General features: G+C 42.7%; 1 protein-coding gene across 2 annotated transcripts; it reads right to left on the bottom strand.

Annotated features, from left to right (window-relative positions):
• Positions 1-1,708: 1,708 nt before the first annotated feature.
• LOC121571330 (FACT complex subunit SPT16) lies at positions 1,709-27,600 on the bottom strand. Of its 2 annotated transcripts, none has more exons than XM_041882735.2 (24): positions 27,137-27,600; positions 23,380-23,472; positions 20,659-20,829; positions 20,177-20,329; positions 19,856-20,002; positions 19,374-19,525; positions 18,944-19,116; positions 18,650-18,740; positions 18,415-18,488; positions 17,717-17,829; positions 17,082-17,147; positions 16,880-16,978; positions 16,152-16,267; positions 15,390-15,543; positions 13,773-13,900; positions 13,338-13,600; positions 7,388-7,506; positions 6,959-7,197; positions 5,588-5,663; positions 4,904-5,073; positions 4,481-4,610; positions 3,229-3,352; positions 3,003-3,077; positions 1,709-2,696 (listed from the first exon to the last, which is right to left on the bottom strand). In XM_041882735.2, exons 1-24 carry the CDS (start codon positions 27,200-27,202, stop codon positions 2,584-2,586), a joined length of 3,105 nt encoding a protein of 1,034 aa, XP_041738669.1. In that variant the 5' UTR covers positions 27,203-27,600; the 3' UTR covers positions 1,709-2,583. The 2 variants fall into 2 exon arrangements, with proteins under 2 accessions (XP_041738669.1, XP_045078017.1); XM_045222082.1 differs by having other exon boundaries at positions 3,223-3,352; positions 27,137-27,597.
• Positions 27,601-28,000: the final 400 nt, after the last annotated feature.

Raw genomic sequence — 28,000 nt, forward strand, 5'->3', positions numbered from 1 at the left:
CTAGATGTTGGAACACTGCTGTGGGGACTTGCTTCCATTCAGCCACAAGAGCATTAGTGAGGTCAGGCACTGATGTTGGGCGATTAGGCCTGGCTCACAGTCAGTGTTCCAATTCATCCCAAAGGTGTTCGATGGGGTTATGGTCAGAGCAGTTCTTCCACACCGATCTCGACAAACCATTTCTGTATGGACCTCGCTTTGTGCACGGGGGCATTATCATGCTGAAACAGGAAAGGGCCTTCCCCAAACTGTTGCCACAAAGTTGGAAGCACAGAATAGTCTAGAATGCCATTGTATGCTGTAGCGTTAAGATTTCCCTTCACTGGAACTAAGGGTCCTAGGCCGAACTGTGAAAAACAGCCCCAGACCATTATTCCTCCTCCAAACTTTACAGTTGGCACTACGCATTGGGGCAGGTAGCGTTGTCCTGGTATCCGCCAAACCCAGATTCGTCCATCGGACTGCCAGATGGTGAAGCGTGATTCATCACTCCAGAGAACGCGTTTCCACTGCTCCAGAGTCCAATGGCGGCGAGCTTTACACCATGCCAGCCGACGCTTGGCATTGCGCATGGTGATCTTAGGCTTGTGTGCGTCTGCTCGGCCATGGAAACCCATTTCATGAAGCTCTCAACAAACAGTTATTTTGCCGATGTTACTTCCAGAGGTAGTTTGGAACTCGGTAGTGAGTGTTGCAACCGAGAACAGACAATTATTACGCGCTTCAGCACTCTGCAGTCCCGTTCTGTGAGCTTGTGTGGCCTACCACTTCGCGGCTGAGTCGTTGTTGCTCCTAGACGTTTCCACTTCACAATAACAGCACTAACAGTTGACTGGGGCAGCTCTAGCAGGGTAGAAATTTGGCGAACTGACTTGTTGGAAAGGTGGCATCCTATGATGGTGCCACATTGAAAGTCACTGAGCTCTTCAGTAAGGCCATTCTACTGCCAATGTTTGTCTTTGGAGATTGCATGGCTGTGTGCTCAATTTCATTCACCTGTCAGCAACAGGTGTGGCTGAAATAGCCGAATCCCATAATTTGAAGGGGTGTCCACATACTTTCTATATATAGCGTGTGTTACAATGAGTGCTAAAAAAAAGAACCCCACCAACACTCGCACTTAACTTCTTCTACCAGCAGACTTTGCTGATAACTGCTTTGAGGAAAACTTGACTTACCAAGACTGAGAAATGTGGTCGTCTTACCTAACCATATTAAGATGAATGCACTTACTAAGTCGTCTGGAGAAGAGCATCAGCTAAATGACGTAAATGTAAAATGTAATGCTCATCCCCACTGAGGTCAAGGACAGGTGAAAATCTGCAAATAAGTACCGCCAGTTACACCAAACCGGTTATCTACCCCTCCTCCTTGCCTATGAAGCTTATTGTGGCCTTATGTCTCAAAGGGGACGACGACTAACTAACTAACTACGGGTTAACTAAGGACAGATTAACTAAAGATTAAAGGAAGTTGCCTTTCTTTTACACACTTTAGATTATACTTTTTTGGTCACATTTTTTGTTTTCCTCATACCACCTGTCAATTGTAATCGTTGTTGTACTAACTGGTTCGGTTAGGTGGCAAAGAATATAGCCAGCCAACTTGGAAGTGAACCATGTAGCACAAAGAACGGTTTATCAATTTCATAGTAATTAATAGGTAGCATTGATAGTGACATTTTAATTAACGAAATGGACAAAAATAGTTCATTTTAATTTTATTACCCAAACAAAGAAAATCTGGATTTTTGAATTAATAATACAACAGTCTACCTATCCAGTATGAACAAAAAGAGAAAGGAGGAGAGAGGGAGGGAAGGAGGGAGGGAGAGAGAGAAAGAGAGTGCGACAGTGTGGGATTTGTGAGTGTGTCTGTGTGTCTGTCTGTACAAACCCCCATAACAAATAGGAATTGGAAAACGGATTCAAAACTGAATATTAAATATCTGCCCCCAAAAGATTAACATAAATCTTTCAACAAATAAACTACGTCCAAGAAGATAAAGAACGAGGGAATAAATGGATTGTGACAGAGCGATGGGGAAGGAGGAAAGGAAAGGGAGTAGTCTTAGTTTTCACAAAGTCTTATAAAACGCTTGGCAGACGATATTGTATCTCATCTTAAGTCATCACTGCTTACTATATCTATTAGTTTAGAAACAATTTACCAGAAAACCAATAGTTTGCAATAAAAAAACCTTTCAACACACACATACATACCTGGCCCCTGAAAACAGGGGAGTGAGAGTTGCCAAAGGAAAGGGAGGAGGAAGGAAGGAATAGAACAGAATAAAAAAGATGGATGGAGTTTGTCGGTTGCCAGGTATGATATGCCCATTTAATCAAGACACTCAATGCCTAATACAAACGCATGGGGGTGCTACCTCTATATACACATTGTATAGTGTGTGTTTCTGTGTGTGTATGTATTTCTGTGTGTGTGTGTGTATTTATGTTTGAGAGAAAATGAAGAGGAGTGACAGAGCGAAGATGAACGGTAGGAGAGGGTGATCGAATTGACAATGTTTTGGCAGTGTGTGTGTGTGTGTGTGAGACTGTCTGATGGTGGTGATGGTATCATTCAGTGGCGCCGTTTCTTCTTGCTGCTGGGGGGCGGGGCTGACGAGCGGCCCTTCCTCTTCCTATTGGCCGACGAGGTCTCCTCCGCGTCCTCATAGTGAGACTCTTTGTCCGCTGAGGGAGAGGAGAGGGGAAGATGACGTGTCAATATCAAACAATTTGCAACCGATTTCACAGCCCCTTTTTATTATGTGAAGAGTGTCAATAACAAACATATAAAAGGTAAAAAGTGTCATAGGTCGTTGAATGAATTATTCCCAATTCACATCGGATAACAAAGTATTATTTCCCAGTGTTTCTCAGCCTTTTCTATACCAGGGACCAGCAAGAGATGGTGTCTCTTGCTTCAGGGATGGTAAGCTATGATTCTCCTTGGGGGACTGCTTACATTCAAATGGGCATGTAGTAATGTAGACTCACCTTTCCTGGCCTCCTCTTCCAACTCGTCCCAGTCTTTACCACTCTCCTCTTCACTACCCAGCGATGCACTGTAGTCTGAAATATACACACACACACAGTACTAAGTCTCTGTATGTGTATGTGTTCTGTGCGTGTCAGACAGTAAGTCAATGTAAGTGATGTGTGTGCGTGTGTCAGTAAACGTCTGTGTGTGCGCGCGCGTCTCAACATGATGCGTTACCATTACCAGAGTCCTCGCTCTCTGAGTCATAATCTTCATCGCTGTCTTCCTCCTCTGCCTCACTCTCGTCTGCCGAGGGGTTGAAGGTCTCATCTTCCCCCGACTCAGAGTCATCCTCCGCTCCCTCCCCCTGAAAGAGAGAGACGGATGAAGAAAGAGACGTTTGTCAAACGTCTTCATTTTAACACTGAATGTTTTCTGTCTTGCAATAATAGCTCTAATCACACACACGCCCACATGCTCCGCTCACACCAGTGTTAATTACGTCAACAATAACTATGACAAAAAATACTCGCCAACAACCTATTTTCCCTGATGAAAACTAATGACAATAACAAGATGAGATGCCCTGAAAACCCTCCGCATTATTACCAATTACTTTTCATTTTAAACATGAAAATGTAACGAGAATTCCATGGACATTTAATTTGACATGAAGCTCCTGTTTTGTCCAATCAGAAGCATGCATCATCCCTTTGTAGAATATATAATGCAATCCTCTCATTGGCCGATAACGTCTTTCTGTTGAGTGGGCTGATTGAGAGTTGACCTGGCTCTCTCACACACACTGCTCCCGGTCACTTCAATCACTCGTCTCGGGCTCTCTTTTTAACTGATGCGCAATTGTAACAAACTAACCTCAATTAGAAACAATCATGTCTATTAAAAGTATTTGCTTTCATAGAGGCCATTTTTGCTCTGATCACATCAGAAGCTCCATGTTGCTATGTGCGCTGTTATTCACGTGTGTTGCGGTTGCTTTTTTCCGATTGGAAAAACAAATGCATTTTGCTGAATAAAGTACAGTAATACTTCAGGCATTGTTGGAAAGCGCATATTCTCCCCTTTCAAGGAAATCACTGTTATTTACCCCCCTCCTGCGGTTCTGATGGAGAGAAAATCAGAGCTAAATTGTTTAACCTATAGGCTTTATATCCTACATGGTTAATTCTGGCTGGCATTGGTTACAATTTTGCCAGCTAAGGTATATGAGGCGATAATGGGCCTAGTTGGACAAGGCTATTTGAATGTGCACATGATGCAAGTAAGAGAGGTAAATATTAATTATTGAATGGAAAAGTTGCACTGACTAAAATGTGACTAAAACTAGACCAGAATTGTCCAGAGTTTTTGTCGCCTGATCACTAAAACTAATTAAGGATGAAATTACTAAAATGTGACTATTAAGACCAAAATATATTTTAAGACTAAAATATGTGTCAAACTTAACACTGGCTCGCTCACACACACCCCTCACCTCGCTCTCCGGGTCTAAGAAGGACCAGCCCCCCTGTTCAAAGAAGCCCTCTGGATCGTCCACTATAGTCTTCATGATTTTAGTCCAGTTCAGAGACTGGACCCCCTCTGTGTACTTGATATCACAGGAACTGGAGGAGAGAGAAAGGGTGGTGGGTTGGGGGGGGTAAAAACTGTTGGTAAACCTCTGCTAAAACACAAACATCAATTGAAAATCGAATTCCTTTCCTGAGAAACTAAACCATTCTAATATGTCCATAAAGAGATCGATTGATTTATGACATTTAGCTGACACTTTAATCCAGAGCGTCTTACTGATGTGCTTACATTTTCGTATTGGTGACCCAAGCGGGAATCAAACCCACGGCTCTAGCATTGCGAGTGCCACACTACCAACTAAGCCACACAGAACCACTTGACTTACTTGAGCCACTCCTTGATGGGGTCAAGTGAGTTGACGGGCACTGCGTTGATCATGGTAACCTTCTTGCTGTAGTCCTTGTAGACGATCACCACGTCAAAGTTCTTCAGGTGGAACTGAACACGCTCAAAATGAACCAGCTCGACCTCATCCAGAGTCACCACGAACGGAGGCTGGAGACGGAAAGGAGGAAAACAGGAGGAAAAGAGAGCAGAATATATACTGCTGAATGCATGTCCCTTTTAGTCTGAACTTTAACTTACTAAGGATTTTATTAGATCTGTAGTAAAATATCTGCCTTTGGCCTAGCTTTGTTTAAAACACATGGTGGAGAATGCAAGCAGTATTGCGGACTATATCAGCACAATTGGCCCAGCGTCGTCCAGGGTAGGGGAGGGAATGGCCGGCAGGGATGTAGCTCAGTTGGTAGAGCATGGCGTTTGCAACGCCAGGGTTGTGGGTTCGATTCCCAAGGGGGGCCAGTATGAAAAAATAAACTGTAAGTCGCTCTGGATAAGAGCGTCTGCTAAATGACTAAAAAATGTAAAAAAATGTACTGCAGTAGTAGTAATAATATTAATATGTGCTGTAGTAGTAGTAGTAGTAGTAGTATTCATATGTGCTGTAGTATTAGTAGTAGTATTCATATGTGCTGTAGTATTAGTAGTAGTAGTAATAGTCACTCACCCACTCAGTGGTGTTACACAGGGAGCTGGAGGTGGGCTGCAGCAGGCAGGTACTCCTGTAGGGGGCGCCCTGGAACCTGAACACACACACAAGCATTCAGTAATGTCCTCAACAAGTCTGATATTCTTCAAACTTGAACATTGTTTTATACTGTTTATTACTTGAACACCCAACTCTGTGCTTCCCACCCCTAAAGCTAGAATCCTCAATTGAAACAATAACAAAGCGGTCACTCCGCCTCTGTTTTGGTAAAAAGCTGAGGGATGGGCCTGGAGAAATGTAAACACTAGTGCTGAGATATTAACAAACATTTCGGTTTATTTGGGGTTTTTAAATAACTAATTGACCGACATCGGTTCAAGTATTTGAATTCCATTTAGTTCAGTATAGTTTTCTGAGCTCAACACGCTGTTTCTCTAGAGAGATTTCTCTCTGGGACATGTCATCCAACTCATCATAGTTAAGTGCAGGAAATGTGGTAATTAACTACAATGACCAGAATCCATTGCGCCTACAGCTGCCTGTCCTCATTGGTTCTTGCCCAGGCAAGCCTGTGGGGCCAGCAGGCAGACATGTGGAGTAACCACTCTTAAATTCATAAACAGAGCTAAATGATTGTTTTTACCATGTTTTGAGGCTATACAGTGTTTGTTTACATTGTTTACAAACACTGGAGTAAAACAAGCTTATATTTTGGGTTCTGATGGGGCATATACAAGTTACATTTTTCAAGAATCAATGGGTATATATCCCCAAGTCCAAAAATGGATGTAGCAACAAAGAATTCTAGCTTTAACACACACACACCTACTCAAAGTGCCCTACCCTGCCAATATCCCTCTACTCCCCCAACTCTCCCTCTCTTTCTGCAACCCTCCCATCCCACCTCCATAATGATATTAATAAACGCCATTTAGCAGACGCTTTTATCCAAAGCGACTTACAGTAATGCTTGCATACATTTTACGTACATTTTCCTCCATCCCTCTCTTACCCATAGACTTCGTTAGACGACAGATCTTTGTATCTGGCCATTTATGGCGTCTGTGAGGGCATGGGCAGCGCCATTGAGGCTATCTCCATTTTGAAATAGTCATTTTCTTCTTCTATTCCTTCTATATGCGTTGATAAACAAACTGAAAGGGTGCATACCGCCACCTGGAGTGTGTTTGAACAGGTATAAAGCAAAGGTTGCCGATTTACTGCCACCTGCAGTTCATGGAATGTTTGCTCACAAGTACAATTCATTGGCTGACCCCAATAGGAAGTCACACCCAGTTGACTACTTTAAAATGGTGGAAGTCCTCAATGGCAATTTGTCCATGCAGAAATGAGTTATTTCCAAGTAGCGATCTCATCTATCGCTCTTACCCGAGGTCTCGGAAGGGCACTTCGAACTCCAGCTCCTCCTTGGTGAGGGTCTCCACCTTCTCGATGAAGTTCTTGAAGGCAGACTTGAGCTTGTGTCTCATCTCCCTCTCCATCTGCTCGGCATACAGGTCGTCGCGGTCGTGCATGTGCTGGTGCTTGCCCAGATCTGTGGTGATCTCACCCACCTCTGTGTAGAACTGCACATCCGTGTGACGCTTCTTACCAAACATGATGGCGTTCTGAAGGAGGACGAGGGGGATAAGTCAAAATGGACGCACAAACACAGACACACACCCCAAAATCAAGACCCCTCCAAGCGCCACAGGCGAAAGCATAGACCCAAATACCCACAGCTTGATTACAAATGCATACAAGGTCAGACATGTACTAAGCCTAAGTTTATCACAACACACCAACACGGGTAGGTACCTTGAGGTGGAAGTGCAGTACAATGATCATTTCTCCGTCACAGGGCTGGAAGAGGGAGTGTTTGATGTTGTTGTAGAGGATGTCCACTTTGTCCCCGCGGACGGACGTGAAGCGGAAACCTGGACAGACATACACACGTTATTTAACAGGTTCGTTGATTGATAATACATTCTTGCAGTCTTTACAGCAACAATCGGAACTGAAAAGAACCTCAACCAATTCCTCATTCTCCATCATGTTTCTTTCCCCTCTCTTCTTTCCTCCACTACTCTCCTCCACCCTAGGGTTCCAATTATACAGTGCGTTCGGAAAGTATTCAGACCTCTTGACTTTTTCCACATTTTGTTACGTTACAGCCTTATTCTAAAATGGATTAAATAAATAGAAATCCTCAGCAATCTACACACAATACCCCATAATGACAGAGCGAAAACAGGCTTAGACATTTTTGCAAATGTATTAAAAATAAAAAACAGATACCTTATTTAGTAAGTACTCAGACCCTTTGCTATGAGACTTGAAATTGAGCTCAGGTGCATCCTGTTTCCATTGATCATCCTTGAGATGTTTCTATAACTTGATTGGAGTCTACCTGTGGTAAATTCAATTGATTGGACATGATTTGGAACGGCACACAACTGTCTATATAAGGCCCCTCAGTTGACAGTGCATGTCAGAGCAAAACAAGCCATGAGGTCGAAGGAATTGTCTGTAGAGCTCCGAGACAGGATTGTGTCGAGGGACAGATCTGGGGAAGGGTACCAAAAAATGTCTGCAGCATTGAAGGTCCCCAAGAATACAGTGGACTACATCCTAATCTCTCTCTGATTATTTGATTTCAGAACCATGGACAGCTACCGAGAGAAAACATCACTGACTGCAATGCAGCCCCACAGCAGAGGAAAGAGGCCACTCTAGGCGGGCCACGAAATGAAGAAATGCTGAAACTGATGTTCGACAATCAAATTCGATATGTAAATAAACGAAATTCGTTAAGGCTGGGTCATTGACAGAAAGCTTATTTTACACTGCTCCAGCGAAACGAGGCCCGCCATGCATTTATGAAAGCACTTGTTTCCAAAACTCAAATTCTCTCACTCTTTTTACAGTTCTACAGGAATATTAAATGATATGTTAAATAAAAGTGTAATTTTTATTGTAACAATTGTGGAGTTGTGCAATGTGTGATAACAGGTGTCATATTATTAGTAAGAAACTATGTTTCCTACTATAGGCAGCTGGCTGGAAAGTGATTGCAACATTGTAACTCTCCGATGCAGGGGTTAAAGTAAAATTTCCTTTTTGCCCGGTAAGGGACCTCCTATACGTGCACGCGCGAACCAAAATGTTTTATGGGCCTAATCATAGAATTGCATACAGTGGCTTGCAAAAGTATTTTTTTTATTAACCCCCCCGGTAGAGCGTCTGTCTGGGTGGAAAGGTATGCTTAGAGTCATAAGGATGGCTAAGATTTAATTATTTGCAAAGAAGACACTGGTTTGACATTGGAGAAATATGGTAAGAATGTCTATTTCTCTGTCCATTCTTCCCTGAAACTTCTATTTAATTATCCACCATTCTTTTGAGACTTTTTCAGCCCAACATTTTCTTTTGATTGCAAGATGTTTTTCCCCAATCAACGCACACAGAACTATAAAAAACGAATTTAAGAGACATTGGTGATTTTATCAATTAAATCAGATAGCCTAATATTTTCTATGTTATTGACATTGTCCTGATTATATACCCTACTAACCAGATGTGTAATTTTTTCCTTTTTTATTTGTAGCATAGGCATATGGATTGGGCTGCTATTATGTTCTGTTCCTCCGATTTTTAGCGGAGAAAAAAATTGGCCCAAGGCCAAACCTATTGTGGACACCTGCTGTACATAGTTTAGCTGGGATAGGAGGGGGGCAACCGTTTTTTGTCTTGCCTAGGGCTGCAGACCGTCCAGGGCTGGCCCTGCCCGCACTCAACTATCACTCAAGGCATCATTCGTTTGTGGTACTCCCTATGACAAGAAGAGCAAGAAGTAGAATGATAATGAGTGCAATTACATATCACATAGTGAAAGACATGGAACCAATTCAAACTGTGGAGAAAGACTGTTTCAGAAAGTTGATTCGAACTCGAGACCCAAGATACGAGATCCCGAGCCGTAAATCCTTCAGCAAAACATGTCTGCCAGAACTCTACACAGAATATCGGGACAGAGTTGCCAACGAAATACGTAACGCTGCATTCTTCTCCACCACTGCCGACTTATGGTCAAGCCGGACCACAGAGCCATACATTAGCATCCCAATTCATTACATTGACGACAACTGGAAGCTGCAAAGCAAATGCCTTCAGACCTCTTATTTCCCAGACGACCACACCAGATAAATAATTGCAGCTGGGCTGAGGGAGCCACTTTCATCCTGGGGCTTGAAAGAGTCGCGTCAAGTATGTATGTATGACTACCGACAGCGGATCGAACATGGTCAAAGCATTGGAGCTGAACAAATGGACAAGACTAGGGTGTTTCGGACATAGGCTACACATTGCTATTGGTAAGTTCCAACGTCCAAAACAAATAGAGCTTGGTAGAAAAATAACATAACTTAAAACAACTTAAAATGCAGAATAACTATTGTATTCCTTATCTCCTGTTTAAAGTTATAGCTGACTACACTGCCTGATCATTCTTATACGTTAAGCCGAATATATACAGCTATGCAAATCTATAATATTTGTAAATGTGTGCAATATCCAAACATTATATGGATTACATTGCTTTGATTTATAATTGATACATTAGCCTATGGTTTCAATATATGAATCTATCCTCTCTCTTCCAATAATAAATAGCCTACTCAATAAATGATCCCGTTTTCTAAAGCAACACAGCTCTCTTAATCACAACAGTTGTATGTAAATCTATAGATGGATTTAATTTGTAATCATGTCCAGTGTCCATGCTGTAAATTGTTGTAATTTCAGCAGATGCAATGTTATTTCTATTGAATAATTGTGATTCATATGTTAATTATTTTTCACCTTTTTATTTTTCAGAGAAGAGAGTCCAAAACGAACCTCGGGTTTCCCGGGCCATAGGAGTGTGCAAGAAAGTGGTCAGCACACTTTCCTATAGTTGGAAGAAGCAGAAGGCCCTGACAAGTGCACAGGATAAACTGAGCCTGCCCCTCCACAAGCTCATCACGGAATCCCTGACAAGGTGGGGATCTCGACTGCAGATGATGGAAAGAGTCCTGGAGCAGGAAAAGGCCATCACACAAGTCCTGGCAGCAGACAGAAAAACATGGCACCTTGCACTCTCCTGGCAAGACGCTGATGAGCTGCTCACCATGGCTACCTTTCTGGACCCAAGGTTCAAGACCACCTACATGACCACTAAGAAGCTGGTGGAGGTGAAGGTGAGAGTTGCCTCCATGACAGAAGCCATCCTGGTAGGGAACACAGCCATGGGAGACTTCTCTCTTGAAGAGGGCCAGAGTGAGGGAGAGCAAGAAGCTGCCACTGCTCCACAATCAGCAACGAAGTCCAAGAAGAGCCTTGGGAGCATCTTTAAGAAAACCAGTAGTGCACCTGCCTTAAGAACCCAGAGACAGGTCATCGAGCAAGAGCTGGACAGCTACACTCTGAGGATGGCAGCAGACAGTGAGGCTGGCGAGTTCACGCATCCAACTTCCCACAAGTGAGTTGTCTGACAAATAAATACTTATGCATCCCTGCCACAAGTTCGCCCTCTGAGAGAGCATTTAGCACTGAGGGCAATGTGGTCACATGCCACAGGGCAACTTGGAAGCCAGAAACGGTCAATAGGCTGGTGTTCCTGGCACGGAACTTGTGAAGACGGAAGCAGTGAATTGTTACATGGTGAACTGACAAACATACAGACTGTCTGGTTAATGCTTGAAGAAGTTAGTTTGAAAAGGTTTCAACTTGAATTCATAATGACCAGTGCAGCAACACTCCCTATCCAATCTGACAGAGTTTAAGAGGATCTGCAGAGAGGAATGGGACAAACTCCCCAAATACAGGTGTGCCAAGCTTGTAGCGTCATACACAAGAAGACTCAAGGCTGTAATCGCTGCCAAAGGTGCTTCAACAACGTACTGAGTAAAGGGCCTGAATACTTACAGTACTAGTCAAAAGTTTGGACACACCTACTCATTCCATTTTTCTTTATTTTTACTATTTTCTACATTGTAGAATAATAGTGAAGAGATCAAAACTATGAAATAACACATATGGAATCATGTAGTAACAAAATAAAGTGTTAAGAAAATCAAAATAGATTTTATTTTAGATTCTTCAAAGTAGCCACCCTTTGCCTTGATGACAGCTTTCCACACTCTTGGCATTCTCTCAACCAGATTCATGAGGTAGTCACCTGGAATGCATTTCAATTAACAGATGTGCCTTGTTAAAAGTTAATTTGTGGAATTTATTTCCTCCTTAATGCGTTTGAGCCAATCAGTTGTGCTGTGACAAGGTAGGGGGGGTAATATGGACCAAGTCCATATTATGTAAAGAACAGCTCAAAATATTCAAAGAGAAACGACAGTCCATCATTACTTTAAGACATGAAGGTCAGCCAATCCGGAAAATGTGAAAAACGTTGAATGTTTCTTCAAGTGCATTCGCAAAAACTAATCAAGCGCTATGATGAAACTGGCTCTCATGAGGACAGCCACCGGAAAGGAAGACCCAGAGTTTCCTCTGCTGCAGAGGATAAGTTCATCAGAGTTACCAGCCTCAGAAATCGCAGGCCAAATAAGTGCTTCACAGAGTTCAAGTAACAGACACATCTCAACATCAACTGTTCAAAGGAGTCTGTGTGAATCAGGCCTTCATGGTCGAATTGCTGAAAAGAAACCACTACTAAAGGACACCAATAAGAAGAAGAGACATGCTTGGGCCAAGAAACACAAGCAATGGACATTAGACCGGTGGAAATCAGTCCTTTGGTCTGGAGTCCAAATTTGAGATTTTTGGTTCCAACCGCTGTGTCTTTGTGAGACGCAGCGTAGGTGAACGGATGATCTCCGCATGTGTAGTTCCCACCGTGAAGCATGGAGGAGGAGGTGTGATGGTGCTTTGCTGGTGACACAGTCTGTGATTTATTCAGAATTCAAGGCACACTTAACCAGCATGGCTACCACAGCATTCTGCAGCGACACGCCATCCCATCTGGTTTGGGCTTAGTGGGACAATCATTTGTTTTTCAACAGGACAATGACCCAACACACCTCCAGGCTGTTTAAGGGCTATTTGACCAAGAAGAAGAGTGATGGAGTTTTGCATTAGATGACCTGGCCTCCACAATCCCCCGACCTCAACCCAATTGAGATGGTTTGGGATGAGTTTGACCGCAGAGTGAAGGAAAAGCAGCCAACAAGTGCTCAGCATATGTGGGAACTCCTTTAAGACTGCTGGAAAAGCATTCCAGGTGAAGCTGCTTGAGAATGCCAAGAGTATGCAAAGCTGTCATCAAGGCAAAGGGTGGCTACTTTGAAGAATCTCAAATATAAAATATATTTAGATTTGTTTAACACTTTTTTGGTTACTACAAGATTCCATATGTGGTATTTCATAGTTTTGATGTCATCACTATTATTCTACAATGTAGAAAATAATATAAATAAAGAAAAACCCTTGAATGAGTAGGTGTGTCCAAACTTTTGACTGGTACTGTATGTAAATGTGAAACCTGTTTTTGCTTTGTCATTATGGGGTATTGTGTGTAGATTAATGAGGAAAAAAATAAACATGTAATCAATTTTAGAATAAGGCTGTAACATAACAAAATGTGGAAAAGGTCAAGTGGTCTGAATACTTTCCCGAATGCACTGTAAATAGACTCTTGCCCAAAGTCTCTTGGCAGGACTCACAATTACATTGTAATTTCAACTCAGCTCCATCCCCCCCCCCCTCTCCTCACCATTGGTATGGGCCTCCAGCGACCCCTGCATCCTCTTCTGGGCGATGTTGGGCCTGATGTAGAGGTCTTTGAGTTTGGGGTTGGAGCGGTTCAGGTTGATGACCAGCGAGTCCTGCTTGACGATGCCCTCCTTCTCCTTCTCCTCAGCCTCCCGGGTCTTGTAGCGCTTCTGCACCTCCTTGATGATGCGGAAGGCATTCTGGAGGTTGGTGGACGGGACCGTTGGGTCGCCCAGCGCCTTGAGGTTCGACGCCCGGTACGTACTGGGGGTTTGAGAGAGAAAGAGAGAGAGCAAAATGGTCAGATAAAGCAGCAGTTGGACACAAAGATGAATACATCACACACACACACCTACCCGACCACCTGCTTTATATTTGACAACAGTGAAACCTACAGGCAAATGGGCGCACACACGCACGTTTAATTTCCCCTTACATTTCTTTAACGAAGGTGGCGTCAGGGTTGGGGAAGATGTTGCCCTCGTTGCGTCCCAGAGAGCTGCCGGGAACATAGAAGTTTATCCTCAGGTAGGTCCAGTCTCCTTCCACCGACGAACTGATGTTCTACACACACACACACACGGATAGACAGAAACATGGTGAGAGGGACACAGAAATGCCAAGTTTTTCCTCAGATACACTACCAGTCAAAACTTTAGACACACCTACTCATTCAAGGGTTTTTCTTAATTTTTACATTGTAGAATAATAGTGAAGACATCAAAACTATGAAATAACACATATGGAATCATGTAGTAACCAAAAAGGTGTTAAACAAATAAAAATATATTTTATATTTGAGATTCTCCAAATAGCCACCCTTTGCCTTGATGACAGCTTTGCACACCCTTGGTATTCTCTCAACCAGCTTCATGAGGTAGTCACCTGGAATACATTTCAATTAACAGTTGTGCCTTCTTAAAAGTTAATTTGTGGAATTTCTTTCCTTAATGCGTTTGAGCCAATCAGTTGTGTTGTGAGAAGGTAGGGGGGTATACAGAAGATAGCCCTATTTGGTAAAAGACCAAGTCCATATTATGGCAAGAACAGCTCAAATAATCAAAGAGAAACGACAGTCCATCATTACTGTAAGACATGAAGATCAGTCAATCCGGAACATTTCAAGAAGTCACAGACCCATCTCAACATCAACTGTTCAGAGGGGACTGTGTGAATCAGGCCTTCATGGTCGAATTGCTGCAAAGAAACCACTACTAAAGGACACCAATAAGAAGAAGAGACCTGCTTGGGCCAAGAAACACGAGCAATGGACATTAGACCAGTGGACATTTGTCCTTTGGTCTGGAGTCCAAATTGGAGATTTTTGGTTCCAACCGCTGTGTCTTTGTGAGACGCGATCTCTGCATGTGTAGTTCCCACCGTAAAGCATGGAGGAGATGTTATGGTGTGGGGGTGTGGGGGTGCTTTGACTGTCTGTGATTTATTTAGAATTCAAGGCACACTTAACCAGCATGGCTACCGCAGCATTCTGCAGCGATACGCCATCTCATCTGGTTTGGGCTTAGTGGGACTACCATTTGTTTTTCAACAGGACAATGACCCAACACACCTCCAGGCTGTGTAAGGGCTATTTGACCAAGAAGGAGAGTGATGGAGTGCTGCATCAGATGACCTGGCCTCCACAATCCCTCAACCTCAACCCAATTGAGAAGGTTTGGGTGAAGGAAAAGCAGCCAACAAGTGCTCAGCATATGCGGGAACTCCTTCAAGACTGTTGGAAAAGCATTCCAGGTGAAGCTAGTTGAGAGAATGCCAAGCGTGTGCAAAGCTGTCATCAAGGCAAAGGGTGGCTATTTGAAGAATCTCAAATTTAAAATACATATTGATTTGTTTAACACTTTTTTGGTTACTACCTGATTCCATATGTGTTATTTCATAGTTTTAATATCTTCACTATTATTCTACAATGCAAATTCGGTCGAATTGTGCGATTGTGTGTGAAAAGAGGTCACAGAAATCCAAATATACATTTTGTGAATGGGTTAGTGTACGATACTGTGTGTGTGTGTGTGTGTGTGTGTGTGTCAGGTACCTTGATGGTAGCGATATGGAAAGGGGTGGCGATGCCGAAGACAGGCATGACGACCGTCTCGTATTTCTTATCGATGAAGATCTTCATGTCTCGAATGTCTTTCTCTCGAGGCATCTGAGAGCCGTTCTTGTAGGAGACATTGGACTTTCTGGACCTAGAGGATGAAGACACAGAGAAATACTTCAATAATCATTCAATTAATTGGTACAGGCAGACATTTTTGGAAAGTGCATTTACATAAACATAGGGAGAAAGTGATATCATTGATTATTGAATAATGTAAATCATTAATAAAAAATGCTTTTAGACAGCTGAAGCACGCACACAGATTTTCTTCAGAAAAGGTGTATTTTCCAGTTTTCTACAATAGGCCATTTAGACATCATAATAATAATAATAATAATAATAATAATAAGCCATTTAGCAGACGCTTTTATCCAAAGCGACTTACAGTCATGCGTGCATACATTTTTACGTATGGGTGGTCCCGGGGATCGAACCCACTACCCTGGCGTTACAAGCGCCATGCTCTACCAATTGAGCTACAGAGGACCACCAGAGGACATAATACTATATATATCCTCATAACATAATTCCCACCCCCATTCTTCCATCTCTCCCCAATTATGCACATTCTACAACCTCTCCTCATCCACTCCTTTATGAACTCTAACCAGCATCCTCCCATCTCCCTCCTTCCAAACATCATTCCATCACCTCCACTACTCCTCCTTCCACTCCTCTTTTTCCTCGTTCACTCACTTCTGGACCTGTTGCTCTCCTTTCTGTTCCGTCAGACGTCGCTTGGCCTCCTCGTTCACCTGATTTGCCAGCTCCTTCTGGTGAGCCCGCCTCTTCTCCTCTGCCGTCATCTCGTTCTGACCAATCAAATAACAGTGTTCCTCACAGTCTGACCAATCAAACAACAGCGTTTATCTCATACACACAGATAGTTTAAGTATAGTGAATTTCTCTCAAGAACACACAGACACAGCCTCCCGAGTGGCGCAGTGGTCTAAGGCACTGCATTGCTGTGCCACTAGAGATCCTGGTTCGAGTCCAGGCTCTGTCGTAGCTGGCCGCGACCGGGAGACCCATGGGGCGACGCACACTTGGCCCAGCGCCGTCCAGGGTAGGGGAGGGTTTGGCAGGCAGGGATGTTCTTGTCCCATCGTGCACTAGCGACTTCTGTGGCGGTCCGGGCGCAGTGCATGCTGACTCGGTCGCCAGGTGTACGGTGTTTCCTCCGACACATTGGTGCGGCTGGCTTCCGGGTTAAGCGGGCACTGTGTCAAGAAGCAGTGCGGCTTGGTTGGGTTGTGTTTCGGAGGACGCACGACTCTCGACCGTCGCCTCTCCCGTGTCCGTACGGGAGTTGCAGCGATGGGACAAGACTAACTACCAATTGGATACCACGAAATTGGGGAGAAAAAGGGGGCTAAAATAGAAATAGGATTTTTATATATATTTTAGCACGAACACGCACTCACCCTAGTCCTGTCCTGAAGTAAAGCTTGTCCACGCGCTCCCTTCCCCAGTAACTCCTCTGCATCGTCTGCATCTTCCTCCTCATCATCTTCCTCATCGTTCTGACGAGAACAAACAAATATTTTTTATTTTTATTACAATTTCTATTTATTGAGGGACAGTGTGAAACAAGAATCCGAGAGAGACGGTGGTCACCTTTCATACCTTTAGGAAGATTCCAACGTTCTTTAACTTCTTCTTGACCGGCGTGAGAACTGTGGCTGGATCATCCTACAAGAGATGCACAGATACGCAGACATTTTAATGCACACACACTGAATGTTGAGTGTTTCTTTACTACTGTCAATGTGCTAATATCAGATATCAAAAATTATATTAACAGAACTATACGTTTGACTCGCTGTAAGACTTTGTAAAAATAAAATAAAGTGGGTGTGTACCGGTTTTACTATACTTATGAGTACCAAAAGTCCACACAAGAATAGTAAACCAAGGAAAACTATGACAAGTGAGGACATGTTGCCGGTCCTCACAAAAAAGAAACGGCTATTTTAGGATTAGGGGTTAGGGATTGAGGTTTAGGGAAAATAGGATTTTGAATTGGAATCAATTGTTGGTCCACAAATAGTCCTTACAAGTATAGTAAAACAAACGTGTGTGCGTGTGTGTCCGCCCCCACTTTGTTGAGCTGTACAAAGTGTACAGGGCATAATTCTGTTCATTTTCCCTCTCATTCGTCCATCCCACCCCTCCCTTATCCCCCTCTCCTACCTCGATCTTCACCAAGTCTCCTATGACCAGGGCGTATCTGTTCCCCCCCATCCCTCCCTCCCTCCTACCTCGTTGATCTGTACAGAGTCTCCTATGAACAGGGCATATTTCTTCTGCTCCTCCTTCTTCCCCTCCTTATTCACCAGGTCAGCGAAACCCAGGCTGATGCTCAGTACCATACCTGAAACACACACACGCAACACACACAGTTATGAAAGCGTCCGCTCTACACACTACTTAAAATTGCCTTTGTCTAAGACACACTGACAATACCATGTCTACAAAGTAACTGACAATACCATATCTACAAAGTAACTGACAATACCATGTCTACAAAGTAACTGACAATACCATGTCTACAAAGTAACTGACAATACCATGTCTACAAAGTAACTGACAATACCATGTCTACTGACAATACCATGTCTACGAAGTAACTGACAATACCATGTCTACAAAGTAACTGACAATACCATGTCTACAAAGTAACTGACAATACCATGTCTACAAAGTAACTGACAATACCATGTCTACGAAGTAACTGACAATACCATGTCTACAAAGTAACTGACAATACCATGTCTACAAAGTAACTGACAATACCATGTCTACAAAGTAACTGACAATACCATGTCTACAAAGTAACTGACAATACCATGTCTACAAAGTAACTGACAATACCATGTCTACAAAGTAACTGACAATACCATGTCTACAAAGTAACTGACAAGACTCAGTAAGACAGTACAGGGACTTGAATTCTCACCTTTCTTCAGTTTGTACTGGTTCTTGCTGTTCAGGACCAGAGAGCCCTCTCTGAACTCTATCCCCATGGCAAACCTACAACAGGGAGAGAGAGGGGGCGCACAATAGTCAACATATGGGGAGCCTGTGTGAGAAGTTAAGAACGTGTGTTTGTGTGCATGTGTGTGAGAGAGAGCGAGACGGAGAGCGAGAGAGCGTGCGAGAAAGAACGTGCGTGTGTGTTGCATGTGTCTTACCCTAGGTTCTTGGTGAGTTTGGCTGCTAGCTCTGGTTTCTCCTTCTTAACGTAGTTCAGCACTGCATTGTACGCGTCACAGATCTTTACACCTATAAAGAACAAGGTAAGAATAAAGAAAAAGGTTCGGTTACGGCAACCATGTGTACTCTATCCCACAAACACACTCCCTCTAACCCCAACCCTCACTCCCTCCATCCCTCAAGGGGTTTGAGCAGCTCCAGCTGATGTCCTGCATCTCCCCCTCTCTTTCTCACTCACACACACAAACACTCTCCCGCCATCCTTCACTCACCATGTTTGAGCTCTTTGAGCAGCTCCTCCTCCACCTGTAGCAGGAAGCTGTAGTTATCCTGCATCTCCTGTGGCGGGTCCACCATCAGGGTCCGCACCAGGTTGGAGCAGTAGGACTTGTAGCGGATCCCCATGGCACATGTGATGGCCCCAAAGTGCATGTGGTTCTTGTCACTGTCACAGGGAGTTATAACAGATGGGTTTATAGAGGTTATAATGCTTTATAAAGGAGTCTGCTGTGACAGGTACTGTACAATTTGATACACAAGGAACTGTGTCTTTCTGGTCAAGAAAAGGGGATCAAATTAAAGATTGACGACTTTGCAGTCACAAGCCAGTTAAGCAGTAAACTGCCGATTGACCGTAGGAAAAAAGGCAACCCCGTGGAAACCGTCGTTCGCTATAGATATCGCCATGGAAACGGCTGTTACCTGACGACGCTGAACTTGAGGCTGTAGTTGCCCCCGCTCTGTATAATGGGGGGGTAGCACATCTCCACAGTGGAGGGGTCTGCTCCCCCAAGGTACTTCTTCTCCTCAATGGCCTTCTCCACAGACTCAGCCAGCTTACTGTGGCGCACCTTCTGTTTGGGCAGACAGATAGGGACACAATGTTAAGAAAGGAAAGGAATGGAATGGATTCAAAACTATTTGGACGTAAACCGTTAAGCTTACATCTATGTTTGCTGTATGATGTTCTTTCAGGCCAGTCTAGCCCGGTTCCAATACTTTGAAAATGCATCCTTTCTTCCTAACTTGAAAGATATCACTGATCTGACATGACTCGATTGGTGAAAGCCGGTGTTGGGTCAGTGATTTCTCCAAGGGAGAAAGGTAGGGAGAAAGGGAAGAAGAAAGGAAGGATTTTAAAAGTACTCAAACAGGACCTAGATCTTCTCTGTGTCCTTCCTTACCTCATCTGCGTCTACGATCTCCATGACCCTCTCCTTGAAGAACTTGGAGTAGACCTCGCTGGTGACGGCTGCAGCTTTCTTCATCAAAGCCAGCTCCCCATCCTCCTTCACAGCCATGGTGTAGGCCACTACCGCACTGATGTCCACCTGAAAAAGAGGGGGAGGAAGGAGTTAAACCAAATGAGGATCCACAAACCAATGAGTAGCTACTTGTACATTATACGCATACAAGCACATCACAGACATATCCCTGGGTTGGATTTTCAACCTGCTAACACACACACACCCCATCTCACCTACAACATCCTTCCTTCCTCTCACCTTCTCCAGGCCCTCAGCAGTGATCATGTCATTCCAGCTCTTCATGTACTCTCCGGGGAACTTGTCCTTGCTGAACACACCTACAGTCTTGCCCTCCTTACTGGCCCTGATCGCCTCCATCATCTTCTCAAAGTTAGCCTTGTTGCTCTCATTCTGAGGGGAGGAGGGAGGGAGAGAGAGAGGTTTGAGTGTTACCAACAATCTTAAACACATTCATGCGAGCGAGTGAGCATACGCACACACTCTCACACACACACGCTTTCCCCTCACGCAAAAACACAAACGTCCACACGCGCTCACAAACATGCGCTCACACAGTCTCTCTCTCACACAACTTTGCAATTACAAATGGCTATGAGACTTGAACAATCACACAGACTTGATGTCACACATTACAAAGGACAGGCATGTTGGGAAAAGATGCATCAACACTGAAAGCCAATCAGTGTTAGACCATCCCGAGTCTACCAAGCAGTGCTTACCTTTTCCCTGACGAGCAGTGTGATTGGTGGAACCCCGTTGGCGTTCTCGTTGCCCTTGGTGACTACCACCTGTTTAAGAAACTCCACCTTCTTCTTGCTGGCCAGGAAGATGATCTTAGACTCACAGAACACCATGATGGTGTCGGTTAGCTCATAGCCAAACAGCCATGTCTTGAGAAAAGAGGAGGAGGAGAGGAAGAGCATACATGTTATTCTCTAAAACTGTTGCTTATGCTGGAGTAGGGCTGGGCGATATGGCCTAAAAATCATATATAGATTTTTTTATATATGGGTGATTCTTATGGGTGATTCACAATATATTTTTTAATGTTTCTCTAAATGAGCTTTGTTGTACAATTAAAGGTCAAATACACTGCATTTCAAACAGTCAGCAATAATCAAATAAACTGAGGACTTGGGAATATACCCAGGCTAAATATAAGCCTTCCACACCATAAGACCCACCAATAATATTATTTTATCAAAATTGTTTAACCAGCTATTTTTTTTGCAATAATCAATGATCTGGCTTTCAAGTCTGTCTATGAAAATGCCCTTTTTGTTAAAATTTAACCAGAACCATGCATAATGCACATTCACTAATAATGACTAACTTCTTATAGCAGGCATTTTAGAAAATTAACACAGGTCTCATAAACAGGTAGCCTAGCGGTTAAGACCGTTGGGCCAGTAACCGAAAGGTTGCTGACTCAAAACGCAGAGCCGACTAGGTGAAAAATCTGTCGATGTGCCCTTGAGCAAGGCACTTAACCCTAATTGCTCCTGTAAGTCGCTCTGGATAAGAGTGTCTGCTAAATGACTAAAATATTAAAATGTCAAATGTAAGCACAATCCCACATGCTAGTGAGTAGCCAGCTAATCTTTATATTTCAAGCTTAGCCAACTTGGATCTATTTGCTAGCTAACAAGGCAGAAGTGGTCCTCTGTAGCTCAGCTGGTAGAGCATGGCGCTTGTAACACCAAGGTAGTGGGTTCGATCCCCGGGACCACCCATACACAAAAAAAATAAATATGCACGCATGACTGTAAGTCGCTTTGGATAAAAGCGTCTGCTAAATGGCATATTATATTATTATATATTATAAGTGTTGAATTGTTATGAACACACCCTTCTGTCTGTCTCCAACTGTTTGAACAGCATGCTAGCCTGTCCACTTTGTTCAGATTAGGCTTGGGCGGTATACCGTATACCGGGGTATTTGGAAATAGCCACCGGATGGTTTTTCAATACCGTTGAAACTATTTCTTTGAGTTTATTTTATAAAAATGTGAATATTTGTTGCTACTTCTTAAGTAAATACCTGCAGTCAACTTGTGCAATATGTTAGGCGATAAAGAAAATCACATTCTTCATTTCACCTGTCACATAATTTTTCATTATGAAGCTTACCGGTAATCTCCAGTCACGTGGTGTTTGTTTACAAGCACACAACAACAAGAGACCGGAGCCTTGTGAGTCACTCACTGTTGTGTAGCACGTGCCATGTGATCTAGTTACAGTATGAAATTCACAAATAACTGCTTGCCAGCTAGATAGCTTATAACTATTAAGTTAAATGTCTAAAATGTGCTAAATGCTCTGCAGTTGTGCATTTAGTTTGCTAATTTAGTAGCTAGTTAGCTATCTAGCTAAGTGGTTTGCTTCTTCCAAAATCAAGCGTCGCTTGGTAACAGCAGAGAATCCCCTACTAAATCAAGAGCCTTACTGTCTAATATTAGTTTTGTGCATGCAGCAAACTGTGAGTAGCATTACTTGTATAACTTTATGAGCTGGGATGTCTGTCCTGCAAACACTTTAGGTCAGATAATGCAGAACATTTTCACATCGTTAGCATTTAGTTAGCATTCTCTATGGGATTTTACATGTACTTGTTAGCATTGCTAACCTTCGAATTACAAAGGCTCAGCGTGGGGTTAGAGAAATTTAACTTCTCTATTACAGTAAAATTGTGTCTCAATGTGTTTCGGTGTCAATATGACCGATTCTGTTGGACTAAACCTCAAATGTAAATGTTGAGTTGAGACCGCTTGTCAGAGAGGAAGTCATCTCTCCATCTTTGTTGTTGTGAGTGGCAGGGGAGAGGCTTGGTGTGTGTGTGTAAACAGAGAGGAAGAGGCGAAGCGAGAGGTTTCACTCTGGCCAAAATCTGTCAAAAATAAGCCCTATGCACTAATGGGTTTATTTTGGACCTAAGCTTGTCGCCTGCCTTCCCGCCTTTGGGACAACGGCTCCCTTTGTTAGGGCGGAGACATGAGCATCTCATTATATACAGATATCTGGTGTAAATGGGAAGGTGCAAACAGCACAGAAGGAGTGAAGGAGATGAGACCAAAAAGACAACATGAGAACAAGAGTAAATAAACGCTAATTAAAACGAAAATATCGGCGCAAAAACATAAATTACAATTAATCGAATTCTATATATTGCCCAGCCCTATGCTGGAGTGTAAACCAGCTATGTTTCTTCATTACAGAAGCCATAACACACACGTAAACGTGTGCGAGCACACGCACACACAGGATTTGAAGTCAGACAGATGTTATGTGCAACAAGTTATCAAGGAGACAGATTTTCCCGACCTGACCCAAATGACTCCAGGCCCCAGCTACAGCCTACAACTGGGGGTCCAGAGTTTTCCCTGATCAGCTCACACAGTCAGGAACAACTCCTGGATAGGGGTAAGGTCCATGAGTTTTACCTGCAGGGCAGTGGATTTGGCGTACACAATCTCCTCGTCCACCCCAACAGAGACCACCATGGCATCCACTTTGCCAAACTCATCTTCTCCTTTCTGTTAGAGAAAAATAACAAAATAGATACTTGTTGATTAATAATACAGGAATGTTTTACATAGTTCTAACTAAGTCAACTAATGAGCAAAAAAGGTACAGCTAGCCACAGTTGTGAGTGTTGGTTGACAAGATGCTGGTTGTTCTTTTTGAGTGCAGGTGATAAGTATGGAAAAATTGCTAACAAGCTACAACCTAGCTAGCTAACCAGTTAAGAACAAGCTGAAGTTGCTAGCTATCTATTGCTATGGATATAGTACTATCTCAATGTAACTAGAAAGAAAGTTGCTAGTTAGCTATCTAGGTTGGCATTCAAATGCATGGGATGAGCTTAATCGTTGCATGACCCTCAAAATAATAAAGTGCACTGTGCATGTAACAGTGATTACTTGGCGCGATATAACGCTAGCTATCACGCTAGCTTGAACATGTCCAGCTTTCTGATGTTGGATAGTTGCAGGGCCGGTGCCAGAACGAATCAGTTGGATGGGCATTGACATTTTTTTAATGGGTTTTATAGTAAAGGCATGTAATTTAATTGTAAAAATGTATTACGTTATAATGTGGCAAGAAAACAACCAGTCGTGATGTTGTCATCGGATTGTCAAACAAATCACTTCAAAAAGCAGGTTACCTTTGCACATTCGTCCAAAATAATTCCAGCATCCGAAGAGTGGCTGAAACTATCTCACCGGAGAAAGCACCCGAGAGAGCGAAACAGCGCCCCTCTGTTTTACTATTTGTAGCCCATGTATCTGATGCTGTCTGGTCAAAAAGAGTACGACATGCCACACTCTTTTTGTCCAGACAGCATCAGGCTCCACATTCTGAGACAGAAGGGAGCTGTTTTGCTCGCTCAGATTAGGGAAATCGAATGAATTGGCTGCTGCACAGTCACTATGGGGGCTCTTTCTAGAGCGCCCGGATAAATTGTGCATGAGAGCATTTATTTTATTTTTATCTCTAAAATGGTTAAACTGGTGAGAAATTTGTGATTATTGAACAAATCTGGGAGTTTGCTTCATTTACTATCATACTAAATTAAGATATAATTATTTGCCATATCTAATTAAATGTAGTTTATGCTACTTTCCATGATGTGGACAGTTTTGACCGAATCGGGGGAAATTACACATTTTTTACCTCAGATTGGTGATGTTAGTATACAAGTTTATAGTCAACACAAAATCAATTGCTTAAAACAGATCAATATATTTGGTTTTGTAATGTTGATTGGGGGGGGGGGGGTCGCAGGAAATACAATGCTCTATAAAATACACTGATTTGACAGTCAAACTATCACTTAAATAGAAGCCAACTGTTGTCACTGTTGATATCCTATGGCGGGTCGTGATTCTTTGAAGTTAACAGAAAAAGTGGTTTGTTCCCTTTTCTGTGATGCCAGCCTCCTGAAATCAACATCCACCATTCCAAAATATAGATATACGCAGCCTTCTACAAGTTGTCATCTAACCAACCGTGTATAGGCTACTCCAAGCTTCCGTGTGGCCTTTGAATAGTGTTAGTTTAAAGAGCGCTACACCCCAAACGTTTGCACCCTGTTCTATTTCAGCGTGATATCGATTAACCAAAAAAAGTGCTGCGTTACACTTACCGCGTTGGCGACCCACTTGAATCAAAATGCAACACTTCAAAATGTAGCTACATGTTTTCTACAAATTGTACTCTAACGAGTGATGTACACGTCAGAGGTCGAGTTAACGCAGAATTCTGCGGTTTTAATCGTGCTGCGTTTTGTAGACGCAGATCGAAAATGCTTCTATTGTTATTTTTGCTCGTCTTCAGACTAATTGTATGCTTCAGTTGCACTTCTCCACTCGGGTGAGAAATATTTGTTCTTGTCTTCAGACCAATCAAATTCCACAGCCATTAGATCAGCAGACTGAATGATGGCAGAGAGGAACAGGCGATGGTTATGCTACTTTTCTCCGGTAATTTTAGCAAGTTAAAATGCAAGATTAACTTCAAGCAAAACAATAGTAAGTGTAGCTGGATACATTCTTACTATGGTAAACATCAATCTGATGGCCATGCATCGTCTTTGCAAAAAATACCTTGCTCTTTCATTGTAAACTCGTTTACTTGTGTGGCTGCTAGCCAAATAGCATTGCACTTCTGCTGTCATCCGATGAAAACGAAGCTATTTTCTGCTGAAAGTTTTGCATTTATTTATTTTGTGTGATGAAAATCTAGTTGCACGTCCCTTATCACTCTATTGACGAAAACAGTGTGGCCTTTCAATATAAACAGCAGGTGAAATGGTTTAAAACGCAGATGTTTTTTATGGTCCGTTTTGAAAATGCAGATTTCTGAAAGCTAATGCGACCCTTGACACATTCCCAGATTATGTGTGGTTTTTGAGCAGTGTTAGTTTTAACAGGACACGCAACCTCATCTCCCCCCACACGCAATTTATTTCAACGTGATTGACAAAAGTGTTGCGTTTCTCTTTCTGTTTTGGTGACCCCTGTATCAAAATGTAGCTGACTGTGTTCTGCAGGTTGTCCTCTAACCAGTGATGTAAAAATATCTCCAGTTTCAATGTGGTTTTGGAGTTGTGGTAGTTTCAACAGCTCATATCCCCCTAATTGATTAGTGATTTATTGCCACTTGTCAATACAGGGTTTTTGGTGCATGTGCAGTTTATAAGGTGCTTGTAAAGTAAAAATACAAGTAATATGATATTATGTATATTTCGTTTTTTAAATTGTATATACCAAACTGTTTCTGCATATTAGTTATTGATTTCAACTTAGGTATAAGATATATAAATGGAGCTTTCAACATTAATGTTCAATGGTATTGTACTCAAATCTGGTAAAAACTGCTGATTGAGTCCAAAATGGGCTGTGATTTACTTATTTTGATGATACCAGAAATCACCAAAACGTGTTTGCCCTGCCTACTCAGATGCTTTATCTGAGATTGATGTGTCTTTCTGTCAGCGAGTGTCTCAGTCAAATAAATTATCAATATTTAAATATTTTATTTGGATGGGCAAGGAAGTACGGTAGGGCGGGCCATGACCCCTAAGGCCCGCCCTGGATAGTTGCTGGCTAGTTAGCATGCTTACTGGTGCTAATTAGCCATGTGAACAAGAAGCAACTAGTTAGTGAAGATAACAATTTGTCAAAACATTACATGGTACTTTCTGACATTGTATTTTGGTGCCAATTTTAGATGTGCAATCCAGAATATGAATTCATAATTTTCTAGTTAGCTAGCTGGCAACGAGCTAACGTGGTTGTGCCACAGCGCCAGATACTGGTAATTGACTGGCTGGCTAGCTAGCTACGCTAATGAATAGATAACTGCCTGACTTGGTGGATAATATAAAATGCAGAATAAGTGGCAATGTTGTAGATATTAGTTTTAGGATATGTAAGATCTCCTGAATGTATTAAATCCACAATAGTGTTTCATGCATGTAAGTCTACCTATATAATCGAAGTGAGGCCTTCCTCTCATTGTTGGGTGCATTTTGCGCTTCTGTGCAACAGCAACATTGCACTCACTCATGCCGAAAACAAAGTAAACCACGTACTTCAAAAACGCGGCTATCCGCCAGCATCTAAACTAGAGAATGATTTTACGAGTTTTACCCTCATTTATTAAAAAGATAATCGTTTCTATCGTGCCGTTTACCTTCCAATTGCTATATAAGCGCTTGATTCGGCGGTAGTACGCTTCCTTGTCCAAATTTACCGCCATAGCGAGTCTTCTGCACCTTCAAACTCCAGCTCCTGGCTTCTCAGGGTAGTACAGGCCGGATGAGTGGTTGCTGCTTCACGCACTTTCCACGCCTTGAAACCTCTATCAAAATATATTATTCCTTCCTCCTCGATGTATGGACGATGGTTACGTTCAATTCACCCCAAGATGTGCCTCTATGGCTATGTTGCTCAATTTAAAAAATCGCCAAAAAATGTTTACATTAAACACGCGTTTTGTTAAAAATCGATATTTAAAGTAAAAATGTCAAATTCATAATTTTTCTTGAGATGAATAATTGCATAACATCTAGCTGTTTGTTATCCACACTGGTGCCACGCATAAACGACTCGATTATAATTAATACCCCCCACCTTCTCCGTTTTCTCCTCCTCTCTCCCTCCCCCTTCTTGCAGTCTGTCGAGCACTTTACATGTCAGATAGGTCAATTCCCATACTCAGCCTATATCTGGCAAGCACATTATTTGGATAAAATAATGCGACATGTTTATTATATAATGGTGCACTAGTTTATATGACACACACATGCAATCTTGGTTTGCTCCTGTTTTCCTCTGGCGGGCCTGGATTTCTATCTTTATTCGATGTAAAAAATAATATATCAGTGTATTAAATCGTTTGATGGGGAATTTCTATTTGGGGGATTTGATGCATATTGTTACATTGTTACAGTGTATCATTTTATTGTTTTATAATGCTCGACAGCGCCTCCAGAGGTACATCTGAAAACCCGCCTCCTGTTGGATTGTGGCAGTGACCATGCGCTTTTTCCCCGCG

Source organism: Coregonus clupeaformis, chromosome 8, assembly GCF_020615455.1.
Source record: "Coregonus clupeaformis isolate EN_2021a chromosome 8, ASM2061545v1, whole genome shotgun sequence".
In the NCBI taxonomy this organism is placed as follows: Eukaryota; Metazoa; Chordata; class Actinopteri; order Salmoniformes; family Salmonidae; genus Coregonus; species Coregonus clupeaformis.

Coding starts and splice junctions, on each gene's coding strand:
- LOC121571330 (XM_045222082.1), bottom strand. CDS start 27,202: ATGGCGGTAAATTTGGACAAGGAAGCGTACTACCGCCGAATCAAGCGC. Junction 13,901..15,389: donor TCCATATCGCTACCATCAAG/GTACCTGACACA, acceptor GTGTGTGTGTAG/AACATCAGTTCGTCGGTGGA. Junction 3,353..4,480: donor TCTTAGACCCGGAGAGCGAG/GTGAGGGGTGTG, acceptor TCTCTCTTTCAG/GGGGAGGGAGCGGAGGATGA.